Source organism: Ciona robusta, chromosome 5 (genome assembly GCF_009617815.1).
Source record: "Ciona robusta chromosome 5, ASM961781v2".
In the NCBI taxonomy this organism is placed as follows: Eukaryota; Metazoa; Chordata; class Ascidiacea; order Phlebobranchia; family Cionidae; genus Ciona; species Ciona robusta.
In genome coordinates, this window is record NC_143239.1 from 3,846,717 (window position 1) to 3,871,722 (window position 25,006).

The 25,006-nt window shown below is 32.8% G+C and overlaps 3 protein-coding genes and 1 long non-coding RNA gene across 5 annotated transcripts; 2 read left to right on the forward strand and 2 right to left on the reverse strand.

Moving 5' to 3' along the window:
• The first annotated feature begins 17 nt into the window (after positions 1-17).
• LOC149735726 (monocarboxylate transporter 13-like) lies at positions 18-3,516 on the forward strand. Its single transcript, XM_089877933.1, has 4 exons — positions 18-1,172; positions 1,383-1,526; positions 1,763-2,518; positions 2,692-3,516. Exons 1-4 carry the CDS (start codon positions 953-955, stop codon positions 2,814-2,816), a joined length of 1,245 nt encoding a protein of 414 aa, XP_089734059.1. The 5' UTR covers positions 18-952; the 3' UTR covers positions 2,817-3,516.
• On the reverse strand, positions 3,116-4,733 carry LOC149735727 (large ribosomal subunit protein mL64-like). The gene is made up of 4 exons (XM_089877963.1): positions 4,566-4,733; positions 4,149-4,324; positions 3,848-4,009; positions 3,116-3,487 (listed from the first exon to the last, which is right to left on the reverse strand). The coding sequence occupies exons 1-4, from the start codon at positions 4,620-4,622 to the stop codon at positions 3,223-3,225; spliced, it is 660 nt and encodes a 219-aa protein (XP_089734089.1). The 5' UTR covers positions 4,623-4,733; the 3' UTR covers positions 3,116-3,222.
• Positions 4,734-4,876: 143 nt separating this feature from the next.
• LOC149735728 (uncharacterized) lies at positions 4,877-20,581 on the forward strand. 2 transcript variants are annotated; one of them, XM_089877898.1, is made up of 29 exons: positions 4,877-5,103; positions 5,589-5,750; positions 6,279-6,440; positions 6,779-6,901; positions 7,199-7,271; positions 7,656-7,769; positions 8,039-8,102; positions 8,436-8,602; positions 9,104-9,225; positions 9,492-9,638; positions 10,075-10,209; positions 10,720-10,900; positions 11,264-11,362; positions 11,964-12,158; positions 12,472-12,590; positions 13,028-13,174; positions 13,696-13,830; positions 14,285-14,431; positions 14,810-14,898; positions 15,253-15,340; positions 15,828-15,921; positions 16,311-16,446; positions 16,902-17,058; positions 17,457-17,560; positions 18,103-18,187; positions 18,698-18,888; positions 19,243-19,380; positions 19,787-19,932; positions 20,293-20,581. In XM_089877898.1, exons 1-29 carry the CDS (start codon positions 5,070-5,072, stop codon positions 20,423-20,425), a joined length of 3,687 nt encoding a protein of 1,228 aa, XP_089734024.1. In that variant the 5' UTR covers positions 4,877-5,069; the 3' UTR covers positions 20,426-20,581. The 2 variants fall into 2 exon arrangements, with proteins under 2 accessions (XP_089734024.1, XP_089734023.1); XM_089877897.1 differs by lacking the exon at positions 4,877-5,103 and adding an exon at positions 5,117-5,282.
• Positions 20,582-23,675: 3,094 nt separating this feature from the next.
• LOC149735729 (uncharacterized) lies at positions 23,676-24,584 on the reverse strand. The gene is made up of 3 exons (XR_016385027.1): positions 24,434-24,584; positions 24,251-24,377; positions 23,676-23,814 (listed from the first exon to the last, which is right to left on the reverse strand). It is a non-coding gene; the product is annotated as an uncharacterized LOC149735729 (long non-coding RNA).
• Positions 24,585-25,006: the final 422 nt, after the last annotated feature.

A 25,006-nucleotide genomic window follows, 5' to 3' on the forward strand; every position in this document is an offset into this window, starting at 1 on the left:
TTGGACAATAATTACGGTTGCGTGGGACTATTCGGCGGAGCTTTCAACAGCTTTGTTTGTAGTTCTTTGCAACTCAGACAGTTTACTGTAAGAAGGATCAGATTCCCAGAAGGCCTTTTGCATTCGTGGTGTCACACCTTAACTAAACAGTTCCCAGAAATAGTTCGGCTAAAGTTGGCAATGGTAAAATGCTAAACAGTTTTAGAATGTGAGGCGAATCGTTCGCATTGTTAAATAGGTTAACCATGACCCGAATCGCATATACTAAAAGCTTAATCAATGTAATCAGATTAATACAGAATGCGTAGACTGAGACATGACTAATCGTTTGATTGCTATTAAAGCCGCAATAATTCTTAGCTTTTGCATATGCTTATAACAGGTAATTTGTGTTAAGGTAAAAATAACAAGGATATACATGATTTTGCTGTGCCTAGCTTTCGACAATAAATCATTAACCAGACTAAAAAGGCGAGTACGGGCAGTGAAGTAATAAAATGCATTTAAAACAAGCCGAAAGGTTTACTGCATATGTAGCGGTAGGATGGTCAACAAAAAGTGGTTGCAGCAGTATAGTAAAAAGGCAACAGTGCAATACGCAGTTAGTGTACTCTGGTCGTACAAATTGTCAATTGCAGCGAGCAGACATAATTAGTCACGCGTGACCAACCATTAGTTATATAGTAGGGTGGGAGAAGATGGATTACCGTTTCGTTCTATTTTCTCGTTCCTTTTGGTAGTAAACAGAGAACATTTAAAGAATAACAAACCTGTATTCTCGCGACTCCCATAGACCGTTGTTAATTGTCTAAAGCACAATTAGGATATTTAGATATTATGTGCTAAAGGTGTCCCATCTTCTCCCACCCTGCAATGGATCCACAATTCTCTTGTAATCCGACCAGCTAAAAACTCATTGTGTTTTAGTCGAAATGTCGCTATATTAAGTCAAATGAAAAACATGTCTCGAAGTAGAAAAGAACCGGTTGATCCGCCTGAAGGCGGTTGGGGCTGGTTTATAGTGGTTGCTGTCTTTATATGGTGTGCCCTGACTTATGGACCTGCGGTTGCTTTTCCCGTTCTTTATCAATCTATTGTTCGAGAGTTTGGTGTCACGTTGGGCCAGGCAACTTGGCTGACTGGAGCGTTCGAGTTCGGGAAATCTTGTGGCTGTAAGTTTCTAGTACCCTCATGGTTTTTCCTGTAATTATTTGCCGACGGTCTTACGAAAAGGTTTTAAAATAACAGTGTGTCAGCAAATTTGTACTTCCGCTCTGCAACAAATAGTAACCACATTTAAATGATATTTACCCTATATTTTAAATCATATATGCATTTTCTACACTCTGTGGTTTTAATTTTAAAATGATATATTTCTATAGACCTCACCTTGCCGATTTTTACAACGAAATTCGGAGATCGAAAAACCGCATTCTGTCTTTCTATTTTTGGTGCGCTGTCAATTTGTTTATCCTCGCTTGCTGGAGCACCGGAGATTATTTATATTTTCACAGGATTTGTTCCAGGTATGAACGTTATCGGAGTATAAACTACATCTGGACGGATCTGGTATAATTCTAACTACTCCTTTAAAAACTGAACCTGTTTCGACTTAAAAAAAAATACAGTTTTGTTTTGTTACGTTTTAGTTAACTTGAAAATATAGCTAATTTACCGAACACCAAAAAATTTAGATGTCCTATAGCGCGACAGGAGACTCCAGTATATAATAAGAAGATTAATAGTAGCATACGTTCCACAGGCTTCGTAACTGGCAACTTATCCGTTCTCTCCTTCACTGTAATTCCAAGATATTTCGTTAAACGTCGTATGGTCGCTCTCGGATTATCACAGACAGGATCTGGTTTGGGAACTTTAGCTTTGGCTCCGCTAATTCAAATTCTGGTAGATTTTTATGGCTGGAGAGGGGCTTTGCTTTTACTCGGCGGGTTATCTTTAAATTGTGCTGTGGCTGCTGCTTTGGTTCGGCCTATTTACCTAAAAAGTGACATTACTGCCGATCCCAAAAAGAAAAATCCGACTGCGGAGGTTCTTTGTCGCGTAGTTAGTAAACCTAAGCTATGGCTGGCGTCTTTCGTGTTGGTGCTGGTCTACTCTGGGCTTAAGGGGTACCTGTCGTTTGTGATATCTTTTGCCACCGACGTTCTTGGAACCGGAGAACTGGAGGCGACGTTCCTTTTATCTATTTACAGCTTAGTGACCATGATATCCCGCATCATCTTCGGGGTTATCGGTGACTGGAAAAAAGTGAGCATCATTTGGGTCATCGTGATCACTGAATTCATAGCTGGCCTCATGATTGGAGTAGCGTGGTTCATTAAGGGTTATGCACTTCTCGCTGTAAATTGCTCAGTTATGAGTTTTTTCTCGAGTGTTTCCCATACTTTCTACGTTCCGGTAGTTGCAGGAATTGTGGGCGAACGCGACCTTGAATGGGGCATTGGAATTGTTGGATTCGTGTCATCTGTAGTCGGTTCTGGAGCAGTTCCTTTAATAGGTAAATGCAAACTACCGTTGCTTATGTAGGTCAAGAGATATCTAGAGTAAAAACAGTGATACAGAGCAATCGCGTGCTATCATAGCCTACGAACGGAAAATATAGGGGTTATAACTATATACCTAGTTTATATAATGAAGCGCGCGTTCTCAATTAAAATTTTATTGTTATAGGGTTTGTCGTCGATAGTTCCGGAGACGTGAAATGGGCGTTTGCAATTTCTGCCATATTTATGGTAATTGGTTCACTGCTAAACCTGTTTCTATTTCCACCCAAACCAGATGAAACTGCAGTTTAGTCTTCGTAAAAAGGTTTAACTTTTTTAAAAATCTAAACGGCAATCTTGAAATGTCTTGGTAAATTTTAATGCCATTATTCGGTGTAGAATTCTTTTATCCACAAAATCAAGTGTGTACTTAGTATTATATAGTTTTACTGAGCGTGCAAATATGTTTGTCGTCATAATGTTCTTATCTAAATCACTGTCCTCCTGGCGCTATTCTGTATAATTAATAGGCAAGCGTTTTCATTCGTAGTACTCTATTACTTCTCAAACTTTTTCTATCTGTAACTATTGACCGATACTATATGTAAAAGCACAGTAAAACAATGATTTTATTATTTTATTTAGTATTTTCTAAAGTACAAACTTAAGAGTGTTTTTGCCTTGCCATAGTTTAACCCACAATCTCATCCATATGATATTAAACCTTCTTCTCAGATTGTTTTTGAGATTTTATTTGTTGTTTCTTTTTACTTTTTTCTTGAATCTTTTGATTATCCATATACTCCACAAACTGGGGATGCCTCCTTGAAATTTCGAAACCAAATTTTTCTTGAACTTTTTGAAGTCGAATTACTCTCTGTTTTTCCATCTCCTGCTCCTTCTTTCTTGTGGCCACTTGTTCTTCTTGGAACTGTTTGATCCACATTGGCATCTTTGCCATGTTTTGAGCAATCTTTTTTGATCTAAAAATTAAATTTTATTTCAGCATTTACTTTAGACTAATAATGCATTTGAACGAATGGGCTTTTTTAGTTATTTATTTTAGTCAATTTCCTTAATATTCTGTAAAAGAGATTGATATAACTTACTATGCAATTTTACTTTTAAAACATTTACTAAGTCTTAAAGCAATTACAATACAGACTCATATAATTATTAAGATGAATTATAACATGTACATTTTATATCATAAAATACATCTAACTTAGTTTATTAATTGATAACTAATGTGTAGCACTTATGCCTCTATTACAAATTATTATGAATAGACAACAGTAAAATGTGCCAAAAGCAATATCACTTTAATGACTATTATGAAATACCTCTCCAAACTTTTTGCTTCTTTTTTCTCTTTTTGAATTCTCAAATTGTCTTTCATTTGATTAAGTGTGGGCCACCATTCCTCCTCTGCTCTCATCTCTGCTTCAACTTCCTCTTTGCTCGGGAAGAGTGATGCGGGATCAATATTGGATGCAGATCCCAATCTAAGAAGACATTTTTTCAACTCTTGTTATTTTTTGTTGGACACCAATAAATTTGAAGACAAACACAGCATAATATGCCTGTGTCAAATTTGAATGCTAAATTTTAATTTTGATTATATTAAAATATTTAACACGTTACTTTGCCCATGTTCTTCTCTTTAATCGAAATTTATCTTTTTCTGTAAGATTTGGTTTAAAATATGAAGTTTCATCCACATAGGTTTTATTATCTTCAAAATATTTTCCAAGTTTCTGGTGTTTTTCTATACGTTTTGCAACTACTTCATGAAGGGGTGGTGGTCTGTAATTTGCAATCTGAAAGTAAAATTTATTATTAAACAGGTTGCTTTAGTATTGTATAACATATGCTGTCTCCTGAAATTTACCACATATGCAGTAGGAACCACTATCCCCGTTAGTGTATACAATACAGTTATGGGATGTTTGCTCTCAGGTCTTCAATTGGTAAAGGTTTGCATCTTAAATAGGCAACTCATGGAAAGTTTCCCACGCCATATATTAACACATAACGTTGTGTACGTTAGTCGTTACTTACTTGAAGGATTACACTTGGTCTTCCACAAACGCAACATTTTAAAAGTGGCCTGAGCATTTTCAGACACGACTGTATCTAGACTTTACAACATGTAACTCTCTGTTCGTAAAATCAAAACACCCAATGCTGTATTTATTGATATATTTGTACATTGACATTCTGCGATTAGGTGTCATCTAATTTAACGTGTTTTTAATAGGGACAAAAAAAATTGAACAGAAATGCAGTTATTGCATTCCACAGAGTTAGTTAAAACATTCTAGAATCTTTAAAAATCTATGATCTTATTTTGTATAGTAAACCCAACGGGGTTTATTATTAAACATAAACAACAAAATAAAACCATAGAATGATAAAAACCATAAATTAGGGGATTCCCCTGGAATGAATCATGTTTTAATTTTGCTAAACGCAGCATGTAGTGAAGCCGCAGGCAAGTTTGATGACGCTGTGCATACGGTTCAAGAACAGGTTTCAAGAACAAACAATTAAAGTACGTTTAAAATGGCTGCGAGCGTGTTTCATATCTCGGTACCTGGTACAACAAAAAAAATGTGTAGCCTAATAATTCTAATTCCTGAATCACATTATATCGTTCATCAGTACTACAAAAGTAGTACATGCCTATAGTATTAAGATATTCTAGACAATCTTTCATTAGCATGCAGTATATTTTCGTAGCATTGCTAAGCATTCTGTGCTGTGCAAGTTCGTTTGGTATGTTAACTTCCCAAACGTATATATTTGTGTCATATTTTTATTTATGAAGACATATTTCTGTTCTGCACTTCAGTTTAGCCTTAACAGTTTTTACACTGCTGTCAAGTGTCTATGCAAACAAGCAATGCAAAAATATATTATGGTCCCCACATATTTCAATGAGGTTCCTTATGTTTAACGATTATATGTTTAACTATATTTAAGTTATGTTACGATAGAGTTTGTTAAAAATATAGTTAAAAAACATGACCCTATACATTTTAACAATAAGGTTAACTTACTTACACAACTAAACCATCACAGATTACAAATGTTCACGTTCTGGATCGAGATGTCATTTTCCGTTTTTCCTTTCAAGCACCAACCAGACACACCATGGATGTCTTCCCTACCAGCGAAGTGCATTATGGTGTGTTGTTAACAGAGATGGACGTCTTGTACCAACAATTTGCGTCCCATGTTTAGGTCAGGACTTAGTTTTAACTTATTATTAATATATATACTTGTATTTTGGCGCTTGCAGCGAAAAAAAATCAAAATACAAAACAAATATGCAATAGTATAAATGTGCAACAGGCACAAAATATGCAATGAAATAAATATCCACCAGGCAGCACCAGTATATATTATCATTTGTATACCATCCTGTTCATTAATAGTTAAAGTAAGTACATATTTTTTCATCTTAGACATCACTAAATTGTATTAAATTGAAGATAACAATTTGTTATTTTAACACATAAATAAACTTAAATGCCATAAGAAATAAGTTAATAAAACTATCTTATTTAAAGATTTAGAAACACATAATCACTTTTCGTTTAATCATTTATTTTTATATACTGTGGCCTATTCCTACTTTGCTTCATATTTCTCTCAATATTAACAAATTGATGACTTTTTACCAAATCTGCTCACATTTGAACAGTATGTTATGACTAAGCATTTTTACATGTTAATGTTATAATTTAAAATTCACTTACAATGTTACAGGTGATGGAGAATGTTATGTAAAAGCAAATGACTATCCAACCCAATTTACTTTGGAATGTCCTCGATCATGTGCGTTTGTCACCGCTAATCTGTGGGGAACGAATGTTTATTCAAATAATTCATTTGTCTGTGCTTCTGCAATACATGCTGGTATTTATCCAGGTAACCTGGTTTCATTTTTTTCTAATTAATGTTATTAGTATTAATACTTAAATGTAACAATTTACAACTAATACATAAAGCAGTTTTCAAAATACTTTTATTTATTTGTGTTTAAAAAAACGAGTTGGTCCTATAATTATATAAAGTTATAGCTCTATTTTTGAATTTCCACAAACCCCTAAAGCCCTAACCTAGTTTTTATTTAAAATACTGAAACTTTCTAATACTCTACCCTCAATAAAAACATCATTTTGAACAACATGCTATATATATATACTATTTAACAGTAATTTTTCACATATTTAATTCCAATTTTTTGTATCTATTCATGTGCATAGCAACTGTGGGTGGAACAATCAAAGTAGAAAGGCGGGATCGTCCATCAAGTTATACAGGGTCGTCAAGAAACGCTCTTCGATCTAAAACAATAAATTCCTCACATACTGCATTTCGCCCAACAAGTAATTTAAAAATCAATTTTTTGTTTAAAAATCTTTTTTTAAGTTACATTTATTTTTTAACCAGAAATAGATAAAAAATGCTAATGTGACTTTATGTGTTTCATTTAATAAATAAACTACATAGGTCTTAAATCCTTGAAAAAGTAATATATGTATCTAAAATCTATGTTTAGTAATTTGAAAATTGTTGTATAGTTAACAATCACCTTAATAAATACAAAAATAAACATTTTGGTCATTACCTATATCTGTATATAAAGATAGTATTTAATGACTTATATGTTTTTCACCAATTAGAAATTCCAACACCTTCCTTTCCTGGTTTAATTTACACTGTTGGAAATAAAATTAAAGTGATTCCTTCAACAAGGTGAATCTGTGTTCTACATTTGTATATTAATACATTATCACAGCTTTTATGTGGCACTAAATGTGCCTTTGTTATGAATATAGTAGGGTGGGGGCAGATGGGACATGTTTCATTCTAATTTTTTTGTCCCACCTGGTAGTAAACAAAGAACATTTAAAGAATTATAAACCATATCCTCGGGACTCCCATAGACCGTTGGTGGTTGTTTAAAAAACGATCAGGATATTTGGATATTATGTTTTAAAGGTGTCTCGCCTTCCCCCATGCTACTGTATAACTAGTAAGTAGACAAGAGGTGTGTAAAACAGAACACCCATGTTACAACAACTGCCTGCCACCCAAGAATAATTAAGTATCATTTTTTTGTTCATATTATTTTTTCAGACGACATGATAAGTTAACATTGGTATCAGGACAAAATCGAATTGTTTCTGTTGATTTGGATACCAGGAGAAATTTTGTGTTTTGGATCATTGCACATACAAGGCAGATTATGAAGTATGTTGTAGAAATTTTATTTATAAATTTTTTAAAAAAGTTTAAAAAAATTTGTTTTAATCTAAGGTTTAAAATTTAAAAACAGTATTTTTCTGTTTTGGTCCAATGATTACATTTATTTTAGAATAAATACAAAATAATTTATGATTTCAAATAAGAATAACTTTTTGTTACATAAAGTTTTGGTAACCATAACTTAGAAATTGAAATATAATAGCTTAATTTCAAAAATGTTTAACATGATTTAAAATAATTGTAATTTACAACAGGGCAACTTTCAGTGATGATTACACATCAGTTACAGATACTACGGTTCTACAAGGACCAACCACGGTATTTTGTTATTTTGTAAACCAGGGCTTTCCAAACTTGTGGTAACAGACTTCAAGGGGATTACAGAGAATAAACCAATTTTACATAAAGTACTAGTATAACTGCAGGCAGTGGAAAATTAAGGGTGAAAAGCAAAAAAGTTTGAAAAGTCTTGTTTTAACCTCATTGCAGTTTTTTTACTATGGATTATCACGGAAACGTTGTTTTAAAGTAAACTTTTATTTATTATAAATATAAGGTGCCCGTGCCATATATATATTTGACTTCATAGGCATTTTCAAAAAGTTTTATTCGATTTTTGTAGAAGGTAAATTACAACTTTTTTATATAAAGGTAAACAAACCAATACAGCTTTCATACGATTGGGTTCATGAAGTAATATACTGGACAGATGCCCACAGTGTACGAGTTGCTATGACAACTAGTAATCACATGACATTCCTAATCAACCGTGACTCGCGTTATCAACCAGATGCGATTCAAGTTGATCCAGAATCTGGGTATCTAATTGTAATTATTGAATAAATAAATGTAACTTGCTTTATCCTTGTGTGGGTGGGCAACGACTGTCGTTATAACACAAGTGTTCTGTTTCATACACCTCGTGCCCATTTATGAGTTACCAAGTGTAAAAATTAGTGAGTGATTGTTTTTCATGTATGACTGACAATTAAGATAACCCATAAGTGACCACTGGGTTGGAGTAATTGTCGTTAAGTTTTTTACTTACTTTGTGGCAAGTTAGTACATAAATATTTTACAAAAAAGGCCAAAAAACATGCTTGAATCTCAAAATAAAAAGTCCAGAACATTTTAACTAAATGATAAACGATGGAGTTAATTTACTCTCGTATACTGGGGTAATGGGTCAATTGTGGCCAAAATCCTAGGGCCCATGGCGTGCCACACTGCGGGACCTCACCCACATAGAATACTCTTGTATACCACCCCACAGTTTGGGAAGCTCGGATCTACAATACATTATTCTAACTTACCTACAGGTATGTATACATCAGTGATACTGGAAGTTCCCCCAAGATTGAGAAATGTTCGATGGGAAATCCAGATTCCTGTACATTAGTTGCGAGTGAAAACGTCCAACAGCCAATAGCATTAACAATTGGTGAGACACTAAAATTTATATATTTTCTCTAGCTTTGCAGACCTACAAGGGGACCTAATAATTGGACTTAATTTGCTGAATTTACCAACCTTTTTCGTGTTACCTTTAAGGTCACACCAACTCTTTTTTATTTTTTTTATTTGCTTAAGATTTAGGAAAACATATCCCATTGTCTTAATGCCAAGAGTAGTACAACTTAAACCATACCAATTTCAAAGTATGTTTTTTTAGCTACAATTACTAAAACTTATTATCTTTTTCTATAGAAACATCTACAAGCAAAGTTTACTGGTTTGACAGTTCAACGAAAACTTTAAACATGTGCCACAATAGTGGTATAGATTGTCGAGTTATTTTAACCTCAAATAAAATAATCAGTTTTCCGGTTGGAATGTTTTTAAACAATAACAAAGGTTTGTATAAAAAATAAAGACTTTTTTCATTTTTTTACATATTTTTTCGAATATTCTTTCATTTTTAAAAACTTTTAATAGCTTTTCTATTACTATACAAACTATGTTTTGTTTTTTTTTAACAGCCCAATAATAGCCTTTCACCTTAAGCCAATACCTAAATGTAACTTGCTTTATTCTCCCTGCCCAGAAAACGACATTAGTTATAACACAAGTGTTAATACGCCTTAGATTGAGGCAATTGCTGTTAAGTGTTTTGCCCAAAGACACGTACCCCCACAATGATAGCAGCGACAAGCCTTGTACTTGTTACCTCTCAGTTGGAGGCTATACCTCTGAACTGTTTAATTTTGTTGTGTTTAAATTAAAAGTACACTGTTAAACTACAAGTAGATGAATATATACCTTTTTCTCTAGTCTGTTTTTCTATTTTTAGTTTATTGGATTGATGCTGGTGATTTAACAATAAAATCTGTCGACCAGCGTACTGGGGAAAGATTGCATCTATCAGCAGCAGGTTTGCATCGACCAAGTTCAGTTAAAAGTCTTGATCGACTTAATCAACCAATGGGTAAGTATCTATTTTTATTACAAATGCAAAACACCTATATAATTTAACATTGATGTTCTTGCTGTATTAGCAAATATAGTATATGTGTAAACATTACAAAACCGGTATTTACCAACGGTTTTTAATATATGCCCATTTATATTATGTATGTAAATATAACAATGCATTAGTTGAAAATAAAGTTCATAACTTCTTACTATATTAAAATTTGTAATATTTATTTAAACATACCGACTTCACGGCTGCATGTCTATCCCTCTAACCCAGAGGTGATGAGATCAAGGCTCATCGCTGCTACCATTGTGGGTGTATGTTTCCTTGGGCAAGACACTTAACTACAATTGTTCTAACTCAGTGGTCACTAATGAGTTGTCCAAATTATACGCCATGCATAAAAATAAGTAAACATCGAAAAAATTCATCACTTTTAAAGTAACATATATGGTAATTTGTAAGCGACCACAGTAAAGCAAGTTACATTTATTCATTCATACAATACTTTATTCTCAGTCAGAAAGCGTTGCCAGCATTCGGACTGTCCTTACTTTTGTCTTCCCGCTGGTCGTGCATACAGATGTGTGTGTCCTACCAATGTAGCTTCGTGCAATCATACTTTTCAACAATCCAATGTACAGATCTTTATAGCTGATGATAATATTATAAGACGTTTACGTGTTAATATGTTAACAGGGTTAGTACAAAGACATTTTTGTTTTACACTTGATTAATTAGTAAACGTTGAAACCAATATGTTGGATTTGTTTCCTAAAAATATATGTAATTATTGCTTCTTTCCCTGTATTTTAATAAGTTTTTCTCATGCAATCTTAGTTTTTCATTTTAAATTATTTTATTATCAATACCATTTTATAAAATTTCTGAGGTGCCTTGCTATGAAGGTGCACTCATAGATGTCAAACATGGGGAGCCCCATTGAATTCCATATATACTTTGTTTGTGTGGACACTTAACAGCAAGCACACCTAAGCAACAATGTACTTTGAAGCTAGTACCTCTTAAATTGTTGGCTTTTACTACTTGTTTATATTTGCAGGAGCATTCAGGGAGACATTATAAAACGTGGCTTGATAAATGCAGCTGATGTTGCTTACAGTTCAATTACGAGTAAATTATACTGGTCCAATGAAACAAGGTAAGACATATGGTCGAAATTAACATAGCATTTAGGCACAACTTTTTTAATATATTAGTAGCAGTCGTTTTCTGTTTATTTGGAGCCGTTCTATGCGTAAATTACAAATGTGTATTCCAGTGACAGCTCTGCACATAATCTTATTTTTATGTGGTGTATAAGTAATTTTTGTCCTTTTTTATCAAATCCTAGATATGTTAGACTCAAAAATTATCTGAAGCAATGTGATATGTAAATATTGTAAATACAGATCAAACGTTTATTATTCTGTAATATAAATAGGAAATAACTTTTTTCGCAATTAAATTTTACCAGAATTTTGACATTTTATTAAGATTGATTTTATCAGGGATTTTAAAACTAGACCTACTGTTTTACTTTTAAAGGTAGAAATTCTGTTTAGGATTGAACAATCTGTTTAAGATATATGGCTAAAAAATTAACGTTAAATAACCTATTTAAGATTCATGGCTAAGAAGTCTGTTTAAAATTTCAGGCTAAAATTATTTTTAACATTTGGGGCAAAAATATCTGTTTAAGATTAAAATATATGTTTAAGATTTATAGCTAAAAAATATGTTTAAGATTTTGTTCTTTTTAGTTCACAGTCTCGTATAAACAAGAAGGAAGGAGTTGCAGTTGATTGGATTCACCACAATCTATATTGGACAGATGCTACAAGTAACAAAGTCATGCTTGCTTTTGGTGATGAGGGAAACTTGGAAAATGTTTCAACTTTGATTGAAAGAAATTCTGACTACAGGCCAAGGGCAATCGCATTAGATCCTCTGAAAGGGTAAGCAGTCTAAATTTTGCCTTTTTAATGAAAAAAGAAATAATTAGTTGTGTTCTGTTTTATTTTTGTTGCAAATTGCAGCTTCCAAATTGTGGTCAGTAGAAAAAAATAATGGATATTTCTTTGTATGCAGTATTTTATTGGTTTAATTCGTGATAATACATATGGTAATTAATGTCATATCATAATACATATGTTAATAGGCCGAACCTAACTTCAATTCCAGCTCATTTTACATATCAAGCCAGCTATATTAATATTCCTTTTTTAACCTTTTATATCAAAGTTAGTAGTAACCAGCATGTTTTTTCAGCTACATGTATATAAGTGATATTGGAAGTCAACCTAAGATAGAGAAATGCTGGATGAATGGTGAACATTGTATGATTATAATTGATCAAAATATTCAGCTTCCCAATGGTATAGCATTAGGTAAATATGCATTGTGTGTTATTTTTAATATTAAGCAAATACGTATTCTGTGTTGTTGCTGCCAGGAAAATTATTAAGTCTAAGGGGGCTCTTCTGGCTATTTATTACTTAGTAATGTAAATATGATTGTTCTGTTTTAACTTGTTTTAAACAGTTTGTAAGGTATGGAGAAAGCTAAGCTTAAGCTGATATCTGTTTATGTACAAAGTGATTTTAAATTTGTACTAGACTACAAATTATAAGTTTTTACTTTTAACCCAAGAACTTGTGGGTGTTGGGAAAATGGCCAAAAAAGGCCAAACATATTTATCTGCACAACTTTTTGCTTAAGAAATAGACTTGCATGTTTGATAGTATTAGAAGAAGCTTTATACTATTTTGTTTTTTTTGCTGGCTGTCTTGTATAGAGTTTTGTTACACTATAATGATGTTCATAGACTTTTCAACACAAACAATGTTTTGGACTGATGGACAATTAAAAACTTTGTCATTTTCAAACTTTGATGGTTCTAATAGAAGCACATTACTTGATGATTCTACTCTGATTGGTCAAGCTTATGGGATTGGGGTTTTCTACAACAGAGGTATTTTGGATTAAATATATTTTAAAACTAAATTCAATTTCAACACCTAATATACTTACATAACATCATTTTTATTTATATCTATGCAACATTTGCGAAGATTGTTATTTAAAGAACGAGAAGAAGAAAATCAACAGGAAAACTAGTTGTTAAAACACGATATAGATAAAAGTGCGGAAATGAGTATCAATTAAAATGCGTGGCTGTTTTACCAAAGCATACATTACCAACAGTTTCTAAACTCTAACCCTTAATACCCACAAAGTTACCCAAGTTGTAACTGTTAAGCGGGCACGATGTGTTTGAAACAGAATGTGTTATAACGACTGTCTTTGCCTTTCCAAGCGAGGATAAATATAATTCCAACACTTACCCATTGTTCTTAAACTGCCAAGTCTCGTATTTTTCAGTTTTAAAATTTAACTTTCAATTTGCAGCTTAAAATTTTATCAGTTTCGTTTGTTTGGTTTTTGGATTAAAAACGCTATTTCTTCTTTTTTATTTTATTTTTTAAATTTCAGTGTTTTGGACAGACCTAACTTCTAATGCTTTGTTTACAATCTCCAAGACACCTCCTGTTAGAAGGCAAGCTATTATTACTGGCATGGTTGAAGGAAAGGGAATCAAACTTATTGCGCAGTATAATCAACCACAAGGTTTATATCTTTTAGAAACATTTTGATGCATATTTTAGTTTTTGGCAAGTTTTATTTTTATTTCAATAAAACCATGTTTAAAACTGTCAATTATAATATTTTGATAAAAAAAAACATTTTAGGGCAAAACAAATTTACTAATTATATTTTTTGGGATTTTCTGCAAAAATAGGTAATAAACATATAACATATTTATTAGTGCAAATTAGTAACTTTATGACTTGTAATAAATTCCGCGAATCTGACCCTGATTTGATGTTAGTTGAACAATTCCTGTAAAGTAAAATACAGTAATGAGAAACATTATATTTGAATAAGAGACTGACGATGCCATTTAGGCAAATATATTTCTCAATTACCATTAGTGGTTGGACTTGATTTTGTTGGTTACGTTTTCGTAACACCAGATCATTAGTTACATTATGTTATTTTTTAATTTTTTCTGCAAAAATAGGTGATAATGTTTGTGCTGAGAGTTCTGGTTGTTCAATATGCGTTCCTGTGCCACATAACAATAATACAACTAGATCATCGTGTGTGTGCCCTGATCACTTAAGAGTTGCGCAATCCAATCGCCCTGAATGCAGGAAACACACATTGAGTAAGTATAGTACTGCTGGATAAGAAAGGGTATTGTTAGCATGTAAATCCCATTTTTCCTGGTTGTGTTTTAACAGTTAACAATGCTCAATACTCAATAGGAGAGGGACCACGTCTAATTGTCTATATATTTGTGTAAATATATTTTGTTTACGAACAAATGTGCCAAGAAGAGAATTAAAACATATCACATTTACCCCACCTTGTTAGTGACATTTTTTAAAATATTTTATAGTAATAAAGTTGTGTAAGTGTGTTTTAACAACTGTTATTTTGTCGCTATATCCTGTCTTTTCATTTAAAATATTTCCCAATCTCCGCTACCATATTCGAAGAGACAAATTAAAGTTATCATTTTATTACTATGACATTTCCTTAGCTTGTAGAAGAGGCTTTCAACCAGATGCAAACTATACAGATTGTGTGGATATTGATGAATGTGAAACTAATACGCATCTATGTGAACAGGTTCCTCATTTATATATAGTAGGGTGGGGTAAGATGGGACACCTGTAGCACATAATATCCTAATAACTTGATCGTGTTTTAAACAATTAACAAAGTTCTATGGGAGTCGTGACGATGCGGTTCTATAATTGTTTGAATGTTTTTTGTATACTATCAAATGAGATAAGAAAATAGATTAAAAAGGTGTCCCATTTTTCCCCACCCCACTTTTTATATAAAGTTTTGCTGCAGAATATGAACTGTGTTTCGTGCAAATATTTTAGTTTTAAAATTTGAACTTCTAAAACTTTTAAAAAAATTGTTATTTTTTTAATATTATTTTTAAAGTTTTCTAATTTAATTATTCAAACACAGATATGCTTCAATTATGTGGGGAGTTACTTATGTGTCTGTGGTGTTGGATTTACATTAAACCTGGACCGCCGCTCTTGTTATGATGCAGGTAAGTCATATACTTATAGTATTCTTAAGAATAAATTGTGTTTTTGTATAAAAATTCAATATTCTGCACTTCTAAGTTTATATTGCAGAATACACTGTCATGTAGCAATCAATTGGGATAAATGAGAAAAAAATAGACATTTTATAAAAAATACTGTACATACAATAAACAAAATATAAACCTAGTAAAAATTGTATGATATTAATATTTAGTTAATTTATTTTGTGTATATTTGTTGTTGTTTTTTTATAAAAAGTTACTGTTCATACAGATTGAAAAGTTTATAAACTACCGCTTTGTTAAAGAAATTAAAACTGTTAGTAAAACATATGATGGTGAGATTTAAACTGAAACTAAACATTCTAAAAATTTTGTAAAAAGTTCTTTTTTATTGGGATTAAACAATATAAAGCACAGCTTTGTGAAAGAAATTGAAACCGGTAGAAAAAATGTAGGATATTGATATTTTTAGCATAATGTTGTATAGGTTGTTCCGGCAGTCCATGTTTCAATGGAGGTTTATGTTCAGATGTTCCCAATGGTACATACTCCTATACTTGTCAATGCTTGCAGGGATTCAGGTTCGTAAGCTCGGTTAAAAATATTTTTTTATGTATTTTGTTTCAACAACTGTTGTTCTGTCGCTATACCATGGTATTTCATTTAAAATGTTTCTAAATCTTCGTCATCGTAATCGAGAGACAAATAAAGTAATTATAGTAGGATAGGGGAAGACGGGACACCTTTTGCATATAAAATCAAAAAATCCTGATTGTATTTTAAACAATTAACAACAGTATATGAGGGTCGTGTGGATACGTTTTTTTTCTTGGAATGTCCTTTGTACCCTTATTTTTTGGAAAAAAAGTTTGGAACAAAGTAAAACATTTAAAAATTTATGGTTCAACATAAATATATATAATTTGACATCATTTTATTTAAATCTCATTTTTTATATGTTTTTCTACAGGGGTCGCTTGTGTCGGGAAATATACAGTAGTATCAATGTAGCTTTAAGTGGAAATGAGGTTTCATTTGAATGTATTGTTCCAAGAGTTGTTACATCAGTTATAAAGTGGTATAGGAATCGTGAACGAATAACAACTGTTAGTTATTATCCAATTTTTTAGCACCAGCTTTTAATTAATATATCGTAGTTCATGCCTGTTGTATTTTATATACTGTAAAATGGTTTCATACTACACATTTATTGCTATTTATTTTTTATATATAGTAGGCTGGGGAAGATGGGACACCTTTTCATTTTATTTTCTTTTTCCATTAGGTAGTAAACAAAGAACATTCAAGGAACTATGAAACCGTATCCTTATAACTCCCACAGACCGTTGTTCATTTTTTAAAACATAATGAGGATATTTGGATATTATGTGCCAAAAGTGTCCCATCTTCCCCCACCCTACTATAGTAGTAAAACAAAAAATGTGTTTTGCCCATACTGTATGGATTTGGCAGCATATTAAGTTTTACCCTTGTAGTTATTGTATACATGCGTATTTAAAATAGATTTAAAAAACAGTAACAATGTTTTTTTGTGAATCAGGCGATGCGAAACACATTCCTGACCTCTAATGATCGTTTGTTGAGAATTTTCTTCCTAACTTATCTTGAAGCTGGGGAATATAAATGTCAATTTGAACAGGGGGGTTCGGAATATGCCTCAACGTACTTTCTTGAAGTCCCAGTTCAACTTTCAGCCGGTATTATTTGTTGTTTATTTTATAACTTTATGGTGTGTTAAGACAACTGGCAGTTTTCTGGTAATTCCATTTTTTTAAATATTATGCTAGTAATTCTTTTTTTTATTTTTTTTTTCCTTTAGAAGAAATAAACAAAAAAAAATATGATACTCGGTTCAATGCTCAATGCTGCTAGCATTAGCATTAAGTGCTGTGTGGCCTTTGGCAATACACTTTATGGTCATTTCTGCAACCCAGTGTTCACTAATGAAATATAAAACTTATCAGCTATGGAGTGTATAACTTACAACACTTTGCGTTATAACTCTTGTTACCTGCCACATGAGGATAAATAAGTTACATTCTTTTCAAAATAAAAGTTTAATTTTTTAGATTTACACTGTAAACTTGTTTTTCAGTTTGTGGTCAAGCACCTAGCATAACTGATCGCATTGGTGGAAGAATTACATCAGGTGTACCAACTGCACCTTTTAATGGTCCATTTATTGCTATGCTGGTAGAGGTAAGCATAAACCTGTATATTACCTTTTTTGCATGGTAATTTTTATGCGCGCAGGTACTCGCATATTTACTCGCCAAAACAAAGTTAACACGCATAACGTCATAAGCGTGTCATCTGCTGTAGGAGGTTGTTTGTTACTCGCATTATGCGAGTAATTAAAAGTATGGTGGCAGTACAGTTTCACTTTTAAGAGCCTAATCTTTTTGGGTATTAATTTTTTAACAATATTGCACTAAAATAAGCTAACTGAATGTTGATACGCGCATAAACAAATGAGCATGCAAAATAACGTCATTAACAAGTTATCAAATGACTAGTTAATGCAGATTGTTATTCACATTAACTTTTTACCATGCAAAAAGGGTATATGATAATATTGAATGCTAAAATTGGCTTTTCTGGGACTCATTTTCAAAGACATACAATAATAACTATTGTTCACTACTCGGTTAAAACCAAGAGAGTTTTATTGCGATACTAATATACATCCTTATATTTCATACAGTCTCTGATATGTTGTTAACGTAATATAATTTAACAAGGAAACTATTGAAGGAAATGAAACCATTTGCGGAGGTTCTATTGCTACAAGGAATAAAATAGTTACAGCAGCACATTGCGTGCACGGTAAGTATTCTATCCATTATTACAAAACTACCCAAAAAATAATATAACTAATTACAAAGGTAAACATTACTAATTACAAAGGTAAAGTAAAAAACTATTGCATAGCTAAAAAAATATTAACAAAGTAACGTTGTTTTTAAGTATTGAAATATGTAGTTTAATAATTAAAACAAATTTTTACACTTTTTTCTTTATGTATCAAAAGGCCAAAAGTATTCATATTGTCTTAAGGTTTCATTGCCAGTAATCTGTCAAATTTACATTGAATTTGTTTAATCAAAATACAAGTGACATTATTGAAGTATTTTGCATAAATATCTGTCATATTTAAAGTACAAACTATTTGTAAACTGAAATTTTAAACCAAAATTAACTAAATACTTTACAGAATTAAATATAACATCACTTAATAATATTATCAGGGTAATATTTCCAAATATTTACAGAATTAAATATAATCCTATATCACTTTTTAACAATTTCAAAATAATAATACCAAATATTTTACAGATTTAAATATAACATCAATCCATGTGTTTGTTGGCAAAGTGTTAACAGATATTACATTGATTGAACCGTACCAACAACATTCCCTTATCTCCCATGTTGTATTTCATGAGAATTACGATTCCGTTAATTTAAACTCAGATATCGCCGTTCTTACTTTATCAACGCAATTAGTATTCACCAAAGCAGTCAAGGTATTTTGAATTTTGTTTTTATTTTGATAAAAAGGGACACTTTTAATTCGCTTTTTGAATACGATAATGGCGCTTGAAAAACATAAAAAACAAATTAAAGTTACTGTTTGGTGAAAAAACATGTGCTGCATTTCGTAGTAAACAAAGAGTATTTAAGGAATTAAACTGTTTCCAGACGTTTCCCATAGACCATTGTTAATTGCATAAAACGCGATCAGGATTTTTATATATTTTGTGCTTTAGATGTCCCGTCTTCTCCCACTCTACTATACTCATTATTTTTCCTCTTCTTTAACATCCTAACCTGCTAACTTCTATTGGTATCAAAGCAATGCAATTATTGTCACCTTTTAGCCGTTGTGTATCCCGCTTCATACTGACACAAGCCAAGATATCAAACCAAGGCCATACAGAGGCTTATCTAAGATGGGGTTGGTGTTAGGGTATGGAAGGACAAGACATGGTGGTCCAGTTTCAACTCAATTACGCGAAGTACGATTTTATGATCCTGTTAAAGTATTACTGCTTATGCGTGAATGAATGTACCCTGCTTTATTTCCTTGTGTGTCTGGGAAACGTTTTAACACGGATGTTGTGTTTCATGCCCTATGTGCCCGCTTATGAGTTACAAATATAACTTTGCTATTCTGTACAACTGACAATTTAGGCAACCCAGTAGTGACCACTGGGTTGACGCAATTGGCTTTAAGTGTTTTGCCTAAAGACACATACGCTTACAATGATAGCAATGATCCAAAATGGCCAAAAACACATATGCCTATAATACTAGCAGTGATAAGAAAAACAACTGTAGTTGTTGACTGGCTCTACTCTTCCAGTTTAAATCTTCCTTATTTATTCCCATTACAGTAAATATTTCTGTATAATTTCTTTGTAGGTTCTGGTTGAAATTCGCACACACGCCTTTTGTACCGAAAGATACCGTACTGTGAACAAAGAGGTGACTTCAGTCATGTTTTGTGCAGGTGGTGGCGCACAAGATGCTTGTAGTGGAGATTCTGGTGGACCATTTGCTTTGTGGAGGTAAGCAGTCAGTTTGTTTGTAGTATATTTTAGTCTTAACAATATATAGTAAAGTGGGGGAAGACGGTACACACCATCTATAAATGCTGTTAAGTTTGCTTTTAAACTTCCAAGAAAAAACGTTTCATGCATAAATTACAACAGTATGAATAAATGAATGTAACTTGCTTTATCCTCACATGATCAAAAAGACGACACTTGTTTTAACATGGGTGTTCTGTTTTGTTCATTCAGTTACACAAGTATGTATGAATGAATGTAACTTACTTTATCCTCGTGTGGCCGGAAAACGACAGTCGTTATAACTTATAACACGGGTGTTGCATTATACACTGTATACATTAAGCTTGAAATTTGCAGCAACAGAACACAGTCGTGGTGGTTGGCTGGTATTGTATCTTGGGGACCAAGAGGTTGTGGGGTGTCAAATTTACCTGGCGTTTACACAAGAATTGGCACTAGCATGCGCCAGTGGATACACAATCAATTATAACTAGACAGCACAAACACCTAAAAGCAACCGAAATGTTTAAGTGAGCATGTTATAACGATCGTTGTTTTGCTCCTAACTCCCTTTTCGCCGTTGTTTTTATGCTGCTATGATTTTTGTTGTCGCATTTAAAGAGATCAATAAAAAGAGCCATATGAAGTTGCTAGTACAGAATAACTTAGTATTTTTATTATTCACTGCTTACAACAAATGAAAACTAATATCAGTTGCATTCAGTCTTACACTATGCGACTTTCAGTGTACAGAAACTTACTTTAACTAAGAGCAGACGTTTTAACCGAAATGCAATCCAGGAAATATTGTTTCCTGCTTCAACCATCTCGCTCTTTCATTTCAGCGCAATTGATTCATTTACAAACACCTAAACAGAAATTGAATTAATAAAGTTTCCTAAAATTAATATATATAGTAGGGTGGGGGAAGATGGGACACTTTGTCAGACGAGACTTTTAATTTTCTTCTTACGGACCCCCATTTAATGATAATCAGGAAAATAAGGTTACAGAATTATTCGACAGTATTATCACGACCTTATAAAACGCCCGTCAAAGCTGATTATTGTTTTTAAATATTAAAAAAATGTAAAATAGAAACAGTATACTTTGAACGGGTAAAAAATGCGAAATAGTAAGGTGCCATTTTTTAATGCTCACTAAATCATGGTAAAGCCAATGATTTTTTTAGTTTGCGTCTGCAAACGATTAAACTAGTTTCATAGCTTCATAAAACAACCTTGACTATTTCGTACAGTTTGATTTTGTCTCATAAAACTAGTTTTAGTTTTGTAAAAAAGCACTGAGATATAAGCATAAAAAACAGGCAGGGGTCAATATGACTTTAATTTAAGATAAAAACAACAAAAAATATCAGTTTAACGGTATATACATAAAGTTTACATGGCAAAGAAACTAGCACAGCCTGTTCTCGTTGTTGTAGAATACTGCCAATGTAAATATATATCAATTTTGAGTCCCATCTTCCCCCACATTGTAGTTTTGCATGTTCATTGCCAAACTTTGAAAGATTTGCTTTTAATTTAGTAATTTATACCTCAGTGGGTTTTCACTATAAGATACTGATATAATAAAAAGATAATATTTTGAAAATATATTCGAAATTTGGTCATTTGCACTTGGTGTTTATTTATAAGAAGGGGCTTGTGCCAAAAACAGAGTAGTAATACCCGATTTGTAGCAAAAATAAAAACTTTATCAATAGTTATAGTCAATTTTCTGTTAATGCAAGTTCATATACATTTGTAGGATACAATATTTATCCATTGATGTTCGAACAATACCAATTGTTATGCAATAATAAAATGTATAGGTAACATGTTAAAAACTATAGCAGTAGGGCAAGAACAGTATTATTTCGTGTTATTTACGTATATTCCTATTTGGTGTGGCCACAAATAGTCTACCATAGTAGGGTGGGGGAATATGGGACATCTTTCGTTTACTTTTCTCTTTCCATTTGGTAGTAAACAAAGAACATTCAATGAATTTTAAAACCGTATCCTCACGACTTCCACAGACCGTTGTTAATTGTTTAAAACACGATCAGGCTATTTGGATATTATGTATTAAAGATGTCCCATCTTCCCCCACCCTACTATATAACGCATAAACGTATAGTTACACTTATTTATCTGCAGTCGTTCCAACTGGCCCACAGTAAAGACTCACATATGCAGCTGCATGTAAAGTTTTTCTCTTTTTCGTCAGGATATTTTTTTCTCACTCCGACTGAATTCATATAAGAAGCTTGAGATACCCTATATAAGGCAATAATTTAAGCACGATATTATTCTGACTCTTCCACAAGCCACTGTAAGTACCTTGTGTGAGGTTTTTGTATTATTTGTTAAGTTACGCGTTGTTCTTTAGATGAATAAAGCACTACTTCTCTTGCTCGTCATCGGACTGTTTGTCCTTACCACCGATGCAATTCCTGTTGGTGTTCAACACCCCGCTGCCATTGCCCGCCAAGGTAATTGAAGTCTTTTGCATTTTGCAAACATACTACTGTGGGGTTAGATGGGACACCTTTAGGACATAGTATTGTAATTTCCCTATCAGGTTTTAAACAATTAGCAACGATCTAGGGGAGTCGTGAGGATATGGTTTTATAATTCATGCCCAAAATATTAAACGCCTAACCCGGCGTCATCTGGTTAAGATGCAATTGCTCCAACCAGAAGGCGCCGGAAATATTTTATAAAACCTATCGATAATATCGTAACATTCATTCAATCCTACATTACAGTACAAGTTAAAGCCAGAAATTATCAAGACGATTTGCATCTGCTATGGTAACAATTTGCATCTGCTATGGTAAAAAAATAACATCGAAATACATTTTTATTTTGTCATTTTGTGTTTAAAAGATCTGTTGGCGAACATAGAAATATAAAATGGTTAGAGTATTTGCATCTACTATGGTGAGGGTATGTGTCCTTGGTCAAGACACCTTTATATATATGGGGTGGGGGAAGATGGGACACTTTTAGCACATAATATCCAAATATCCTGACCGTGTTTTAAACAGTTAACAACGGTCTATGGAAGTCGTCAGGATACAGTTTTGTAATACTTTAAATGTTCTTTGTTTACTACCAAGTTGGACGTATAGATTGAAAAGGTGTCCCATCTTCCCCCACCCTACTATATATTCATTCACCTGCGGCGGTGGTTCCATGGATAAACTCTTAGCGTTATTTGGGTTCAACTGCTGCACTACAGTGAGTTTCGTTTGATCGTATTGCATATATAGTAACGAAGATTAGAATAATTAAAACATCAAAAAAAAGGGAAATAGTAGCAAAACGACATTCGTTAAATACACTGATGCGATGCCTGTCTGTCCCAATCTGCTGTTATAGTCACCACAATATGACTCAGTCGTGGTGGTTGGCTGGTATTGTATCTTTCATCGGCTTTACTATGATTTAGCGAGCATTCAAAATTAGCACCTTACTATTTCGCATTTTTTAACTGTTCAAAAAAAAAACTATTTCTATTTTACATATTTTTTTAATATTTATAACAACAGTAATCGGCTTTGACGCGCGTTATATAAAATCGTGATAATACTATCAAAAAATTCTGTAACATTATTTTTTGACTTTTATTAGTTAAAATGGAAGTCCGTACATAGAAAATTAAAAGTCTCGTCTGACAAAGTGTCCCATTTTCCCCATCCTACTATATAGAGTACACAGAACGACAAAACATAATATTCTTGCATTTATTCAAGTAAAAATGTATCGCGTTGTTATTTAAAACAGCATATACAAATTTATAAGATGCAAAATGTCTATTCTAACAAACGTGCTGTGAGTTCGTCTAGGGCATTGCTGAGTTTAACTTGTTCTGTAATGTAGAATTAAGTGAATGTTACAATATTGTCAATAGGTTTTATAAAAGATTACGACGCCTCTTTTGGTTAGAGCGATCGCTTCTTAATAACCAGAAGGCGCCGGGTTAAGCGATTTGTATGGTGCCGTTATTTTGGGTATATGGATATCATTGATCAATAGTTCAATGCAACGGGTTGTTCAAACGGCTAACCATCTAGAATTGAAGAAAATGTCTCTGGAAGACGGGACACCTTCAGCACATAATTTCCAAATACCCTGATCGTGTTTTAAACAATTAACAACGGTCTATGGAAGTCGTAGGAATATCGGTTTCATATTTTTTGTTTTTTCTATGTTTACTACCAAATGGAACGAGAACATAAAATGAAATGGTCTCCCATATTTCCCCAACCCTACCATACACGCAAAAAATACAAAATATATTTTACCTTGGTTCCATTGCCAGCGGCTTCGACGGCGTGCAGCAGTGAGTTTAGAAGGAGAATTAACTAAAAATGCATCGGTGGTAAGAACAAACAGTCCGATGACGAGCAAGAGAAGTAGTGCTTTATTCATCTAAAGAACAACGCGTTACTAACAAATAATACAAAAACCTCACACAAGGTACTTACAATGGCTTGTGGAAGAGTCAGAACAATATCGTGCTTAAATTATCGCCTTATATAGGGTATCTCAAGCTTCTTATGAACTCAGTTAAACTTAGAAAAAAGGGTGTACGCATAAAGACTTGTTTCATAGAACTACCTATCCTGACGGAAAAGCTGTACAAACAGCTGCATATGTGAGTCTTTGGTTTAGGCCAGCAGGTGGGACGACTACAGATAAATAAGTGTAACTACGTTTATGCGTTATATCGTCTATTATAATTTAAGCATTACGTTATAAAAGAAGCTTATCTTTTTTACACTTACAAAAACCTCACTAAGTGTTTTTGCGGTACCTGTTTCACCTGGTGCAAACAGAAGCCTAAAACTTAAATTGTAAGGTTTCATCGTCGGAAAGTGGATACTTGCGTATAATAGAATTTCTAAAAACAATACAAGGTTTTATGACCGACAAAGTTGACACGGTCAAAGAGCGCAATAAACTTAAAGAGAATCGTAGGATCGTTTTAACTCAGTGGCATTAATGGGATGCAGTTTTTGATTGAATTAATGAGTGCTGTCACATATTCTTCGTGGTGT

Excerpts from the sequence above, each read along its gene's own strand:
- LOC149735726 (XM_089877933.1), top strand. The coding sequence starts at position 953 with ATGAAAAACATGTCTCGAAGTAGAAAAGAACCGGTTGATCCGCCTGAA. Across the intron at positions 1,173-1,382 it reads GTTCGGGAAATCTTGTGGCT|ACCTCACCTTGCCGATTTTT; the intron begins GTAAGTTTCTAG and ends ATATTTCTATAG. Across the intron at positions 2,519-2,691 it reads TGGAGCAGTTCCTTTAATAG|GGTTTGTCGTCGATAGTTCC; the intron begins GTAAATGCAAAC and ends TTATTGTTATAG.
- LOC149735727 (XM_089877963.1), bottom strand. The coding sequence starts at position 4,622 with ATGCTCAGGCCACTTTTAAAATGTTGCGTTTGTGGAAGACCAAGTGTA. Across the intron at positions 4,325-4,565 it reads GACCAAGTGTAATCCTTCAA|ATTGCAAATTACAGACCACC; the intron begins GTAAGTAACGAC and ends TTTTACTTTCAG. Across the intron at positions 4,010-4,148 it reads AAGAGAAGAACATGGGCAAA|ATTGGGATCTGCATCCAATA; the intron begins GTAACGTGTTAA and ends ATGTCTTCTTAG.
- LOC149735728 (XM_089877897.1), top strand. The coding sequence starts at position 5,186 with ATGCCTATAGTATTAAGATATTCTAGACAATCTTTCATTAGCATGCAG. Across the intron at positions 6,902-7,198 it reads TACTGCATTTCGCCCAACAA|AAATTCCAACACCTTCCTTT; the intron begins GTAATTTAAAAA and ends TTCACCAATTAG. Across the intron at positions 13,831-14,284 it reads GCAGTATAATCAACCACAAG|GTGATAATGTTTGTGCTGAG; the intron begins GTTTATATCTTT and ends CTGCAAAAATAG.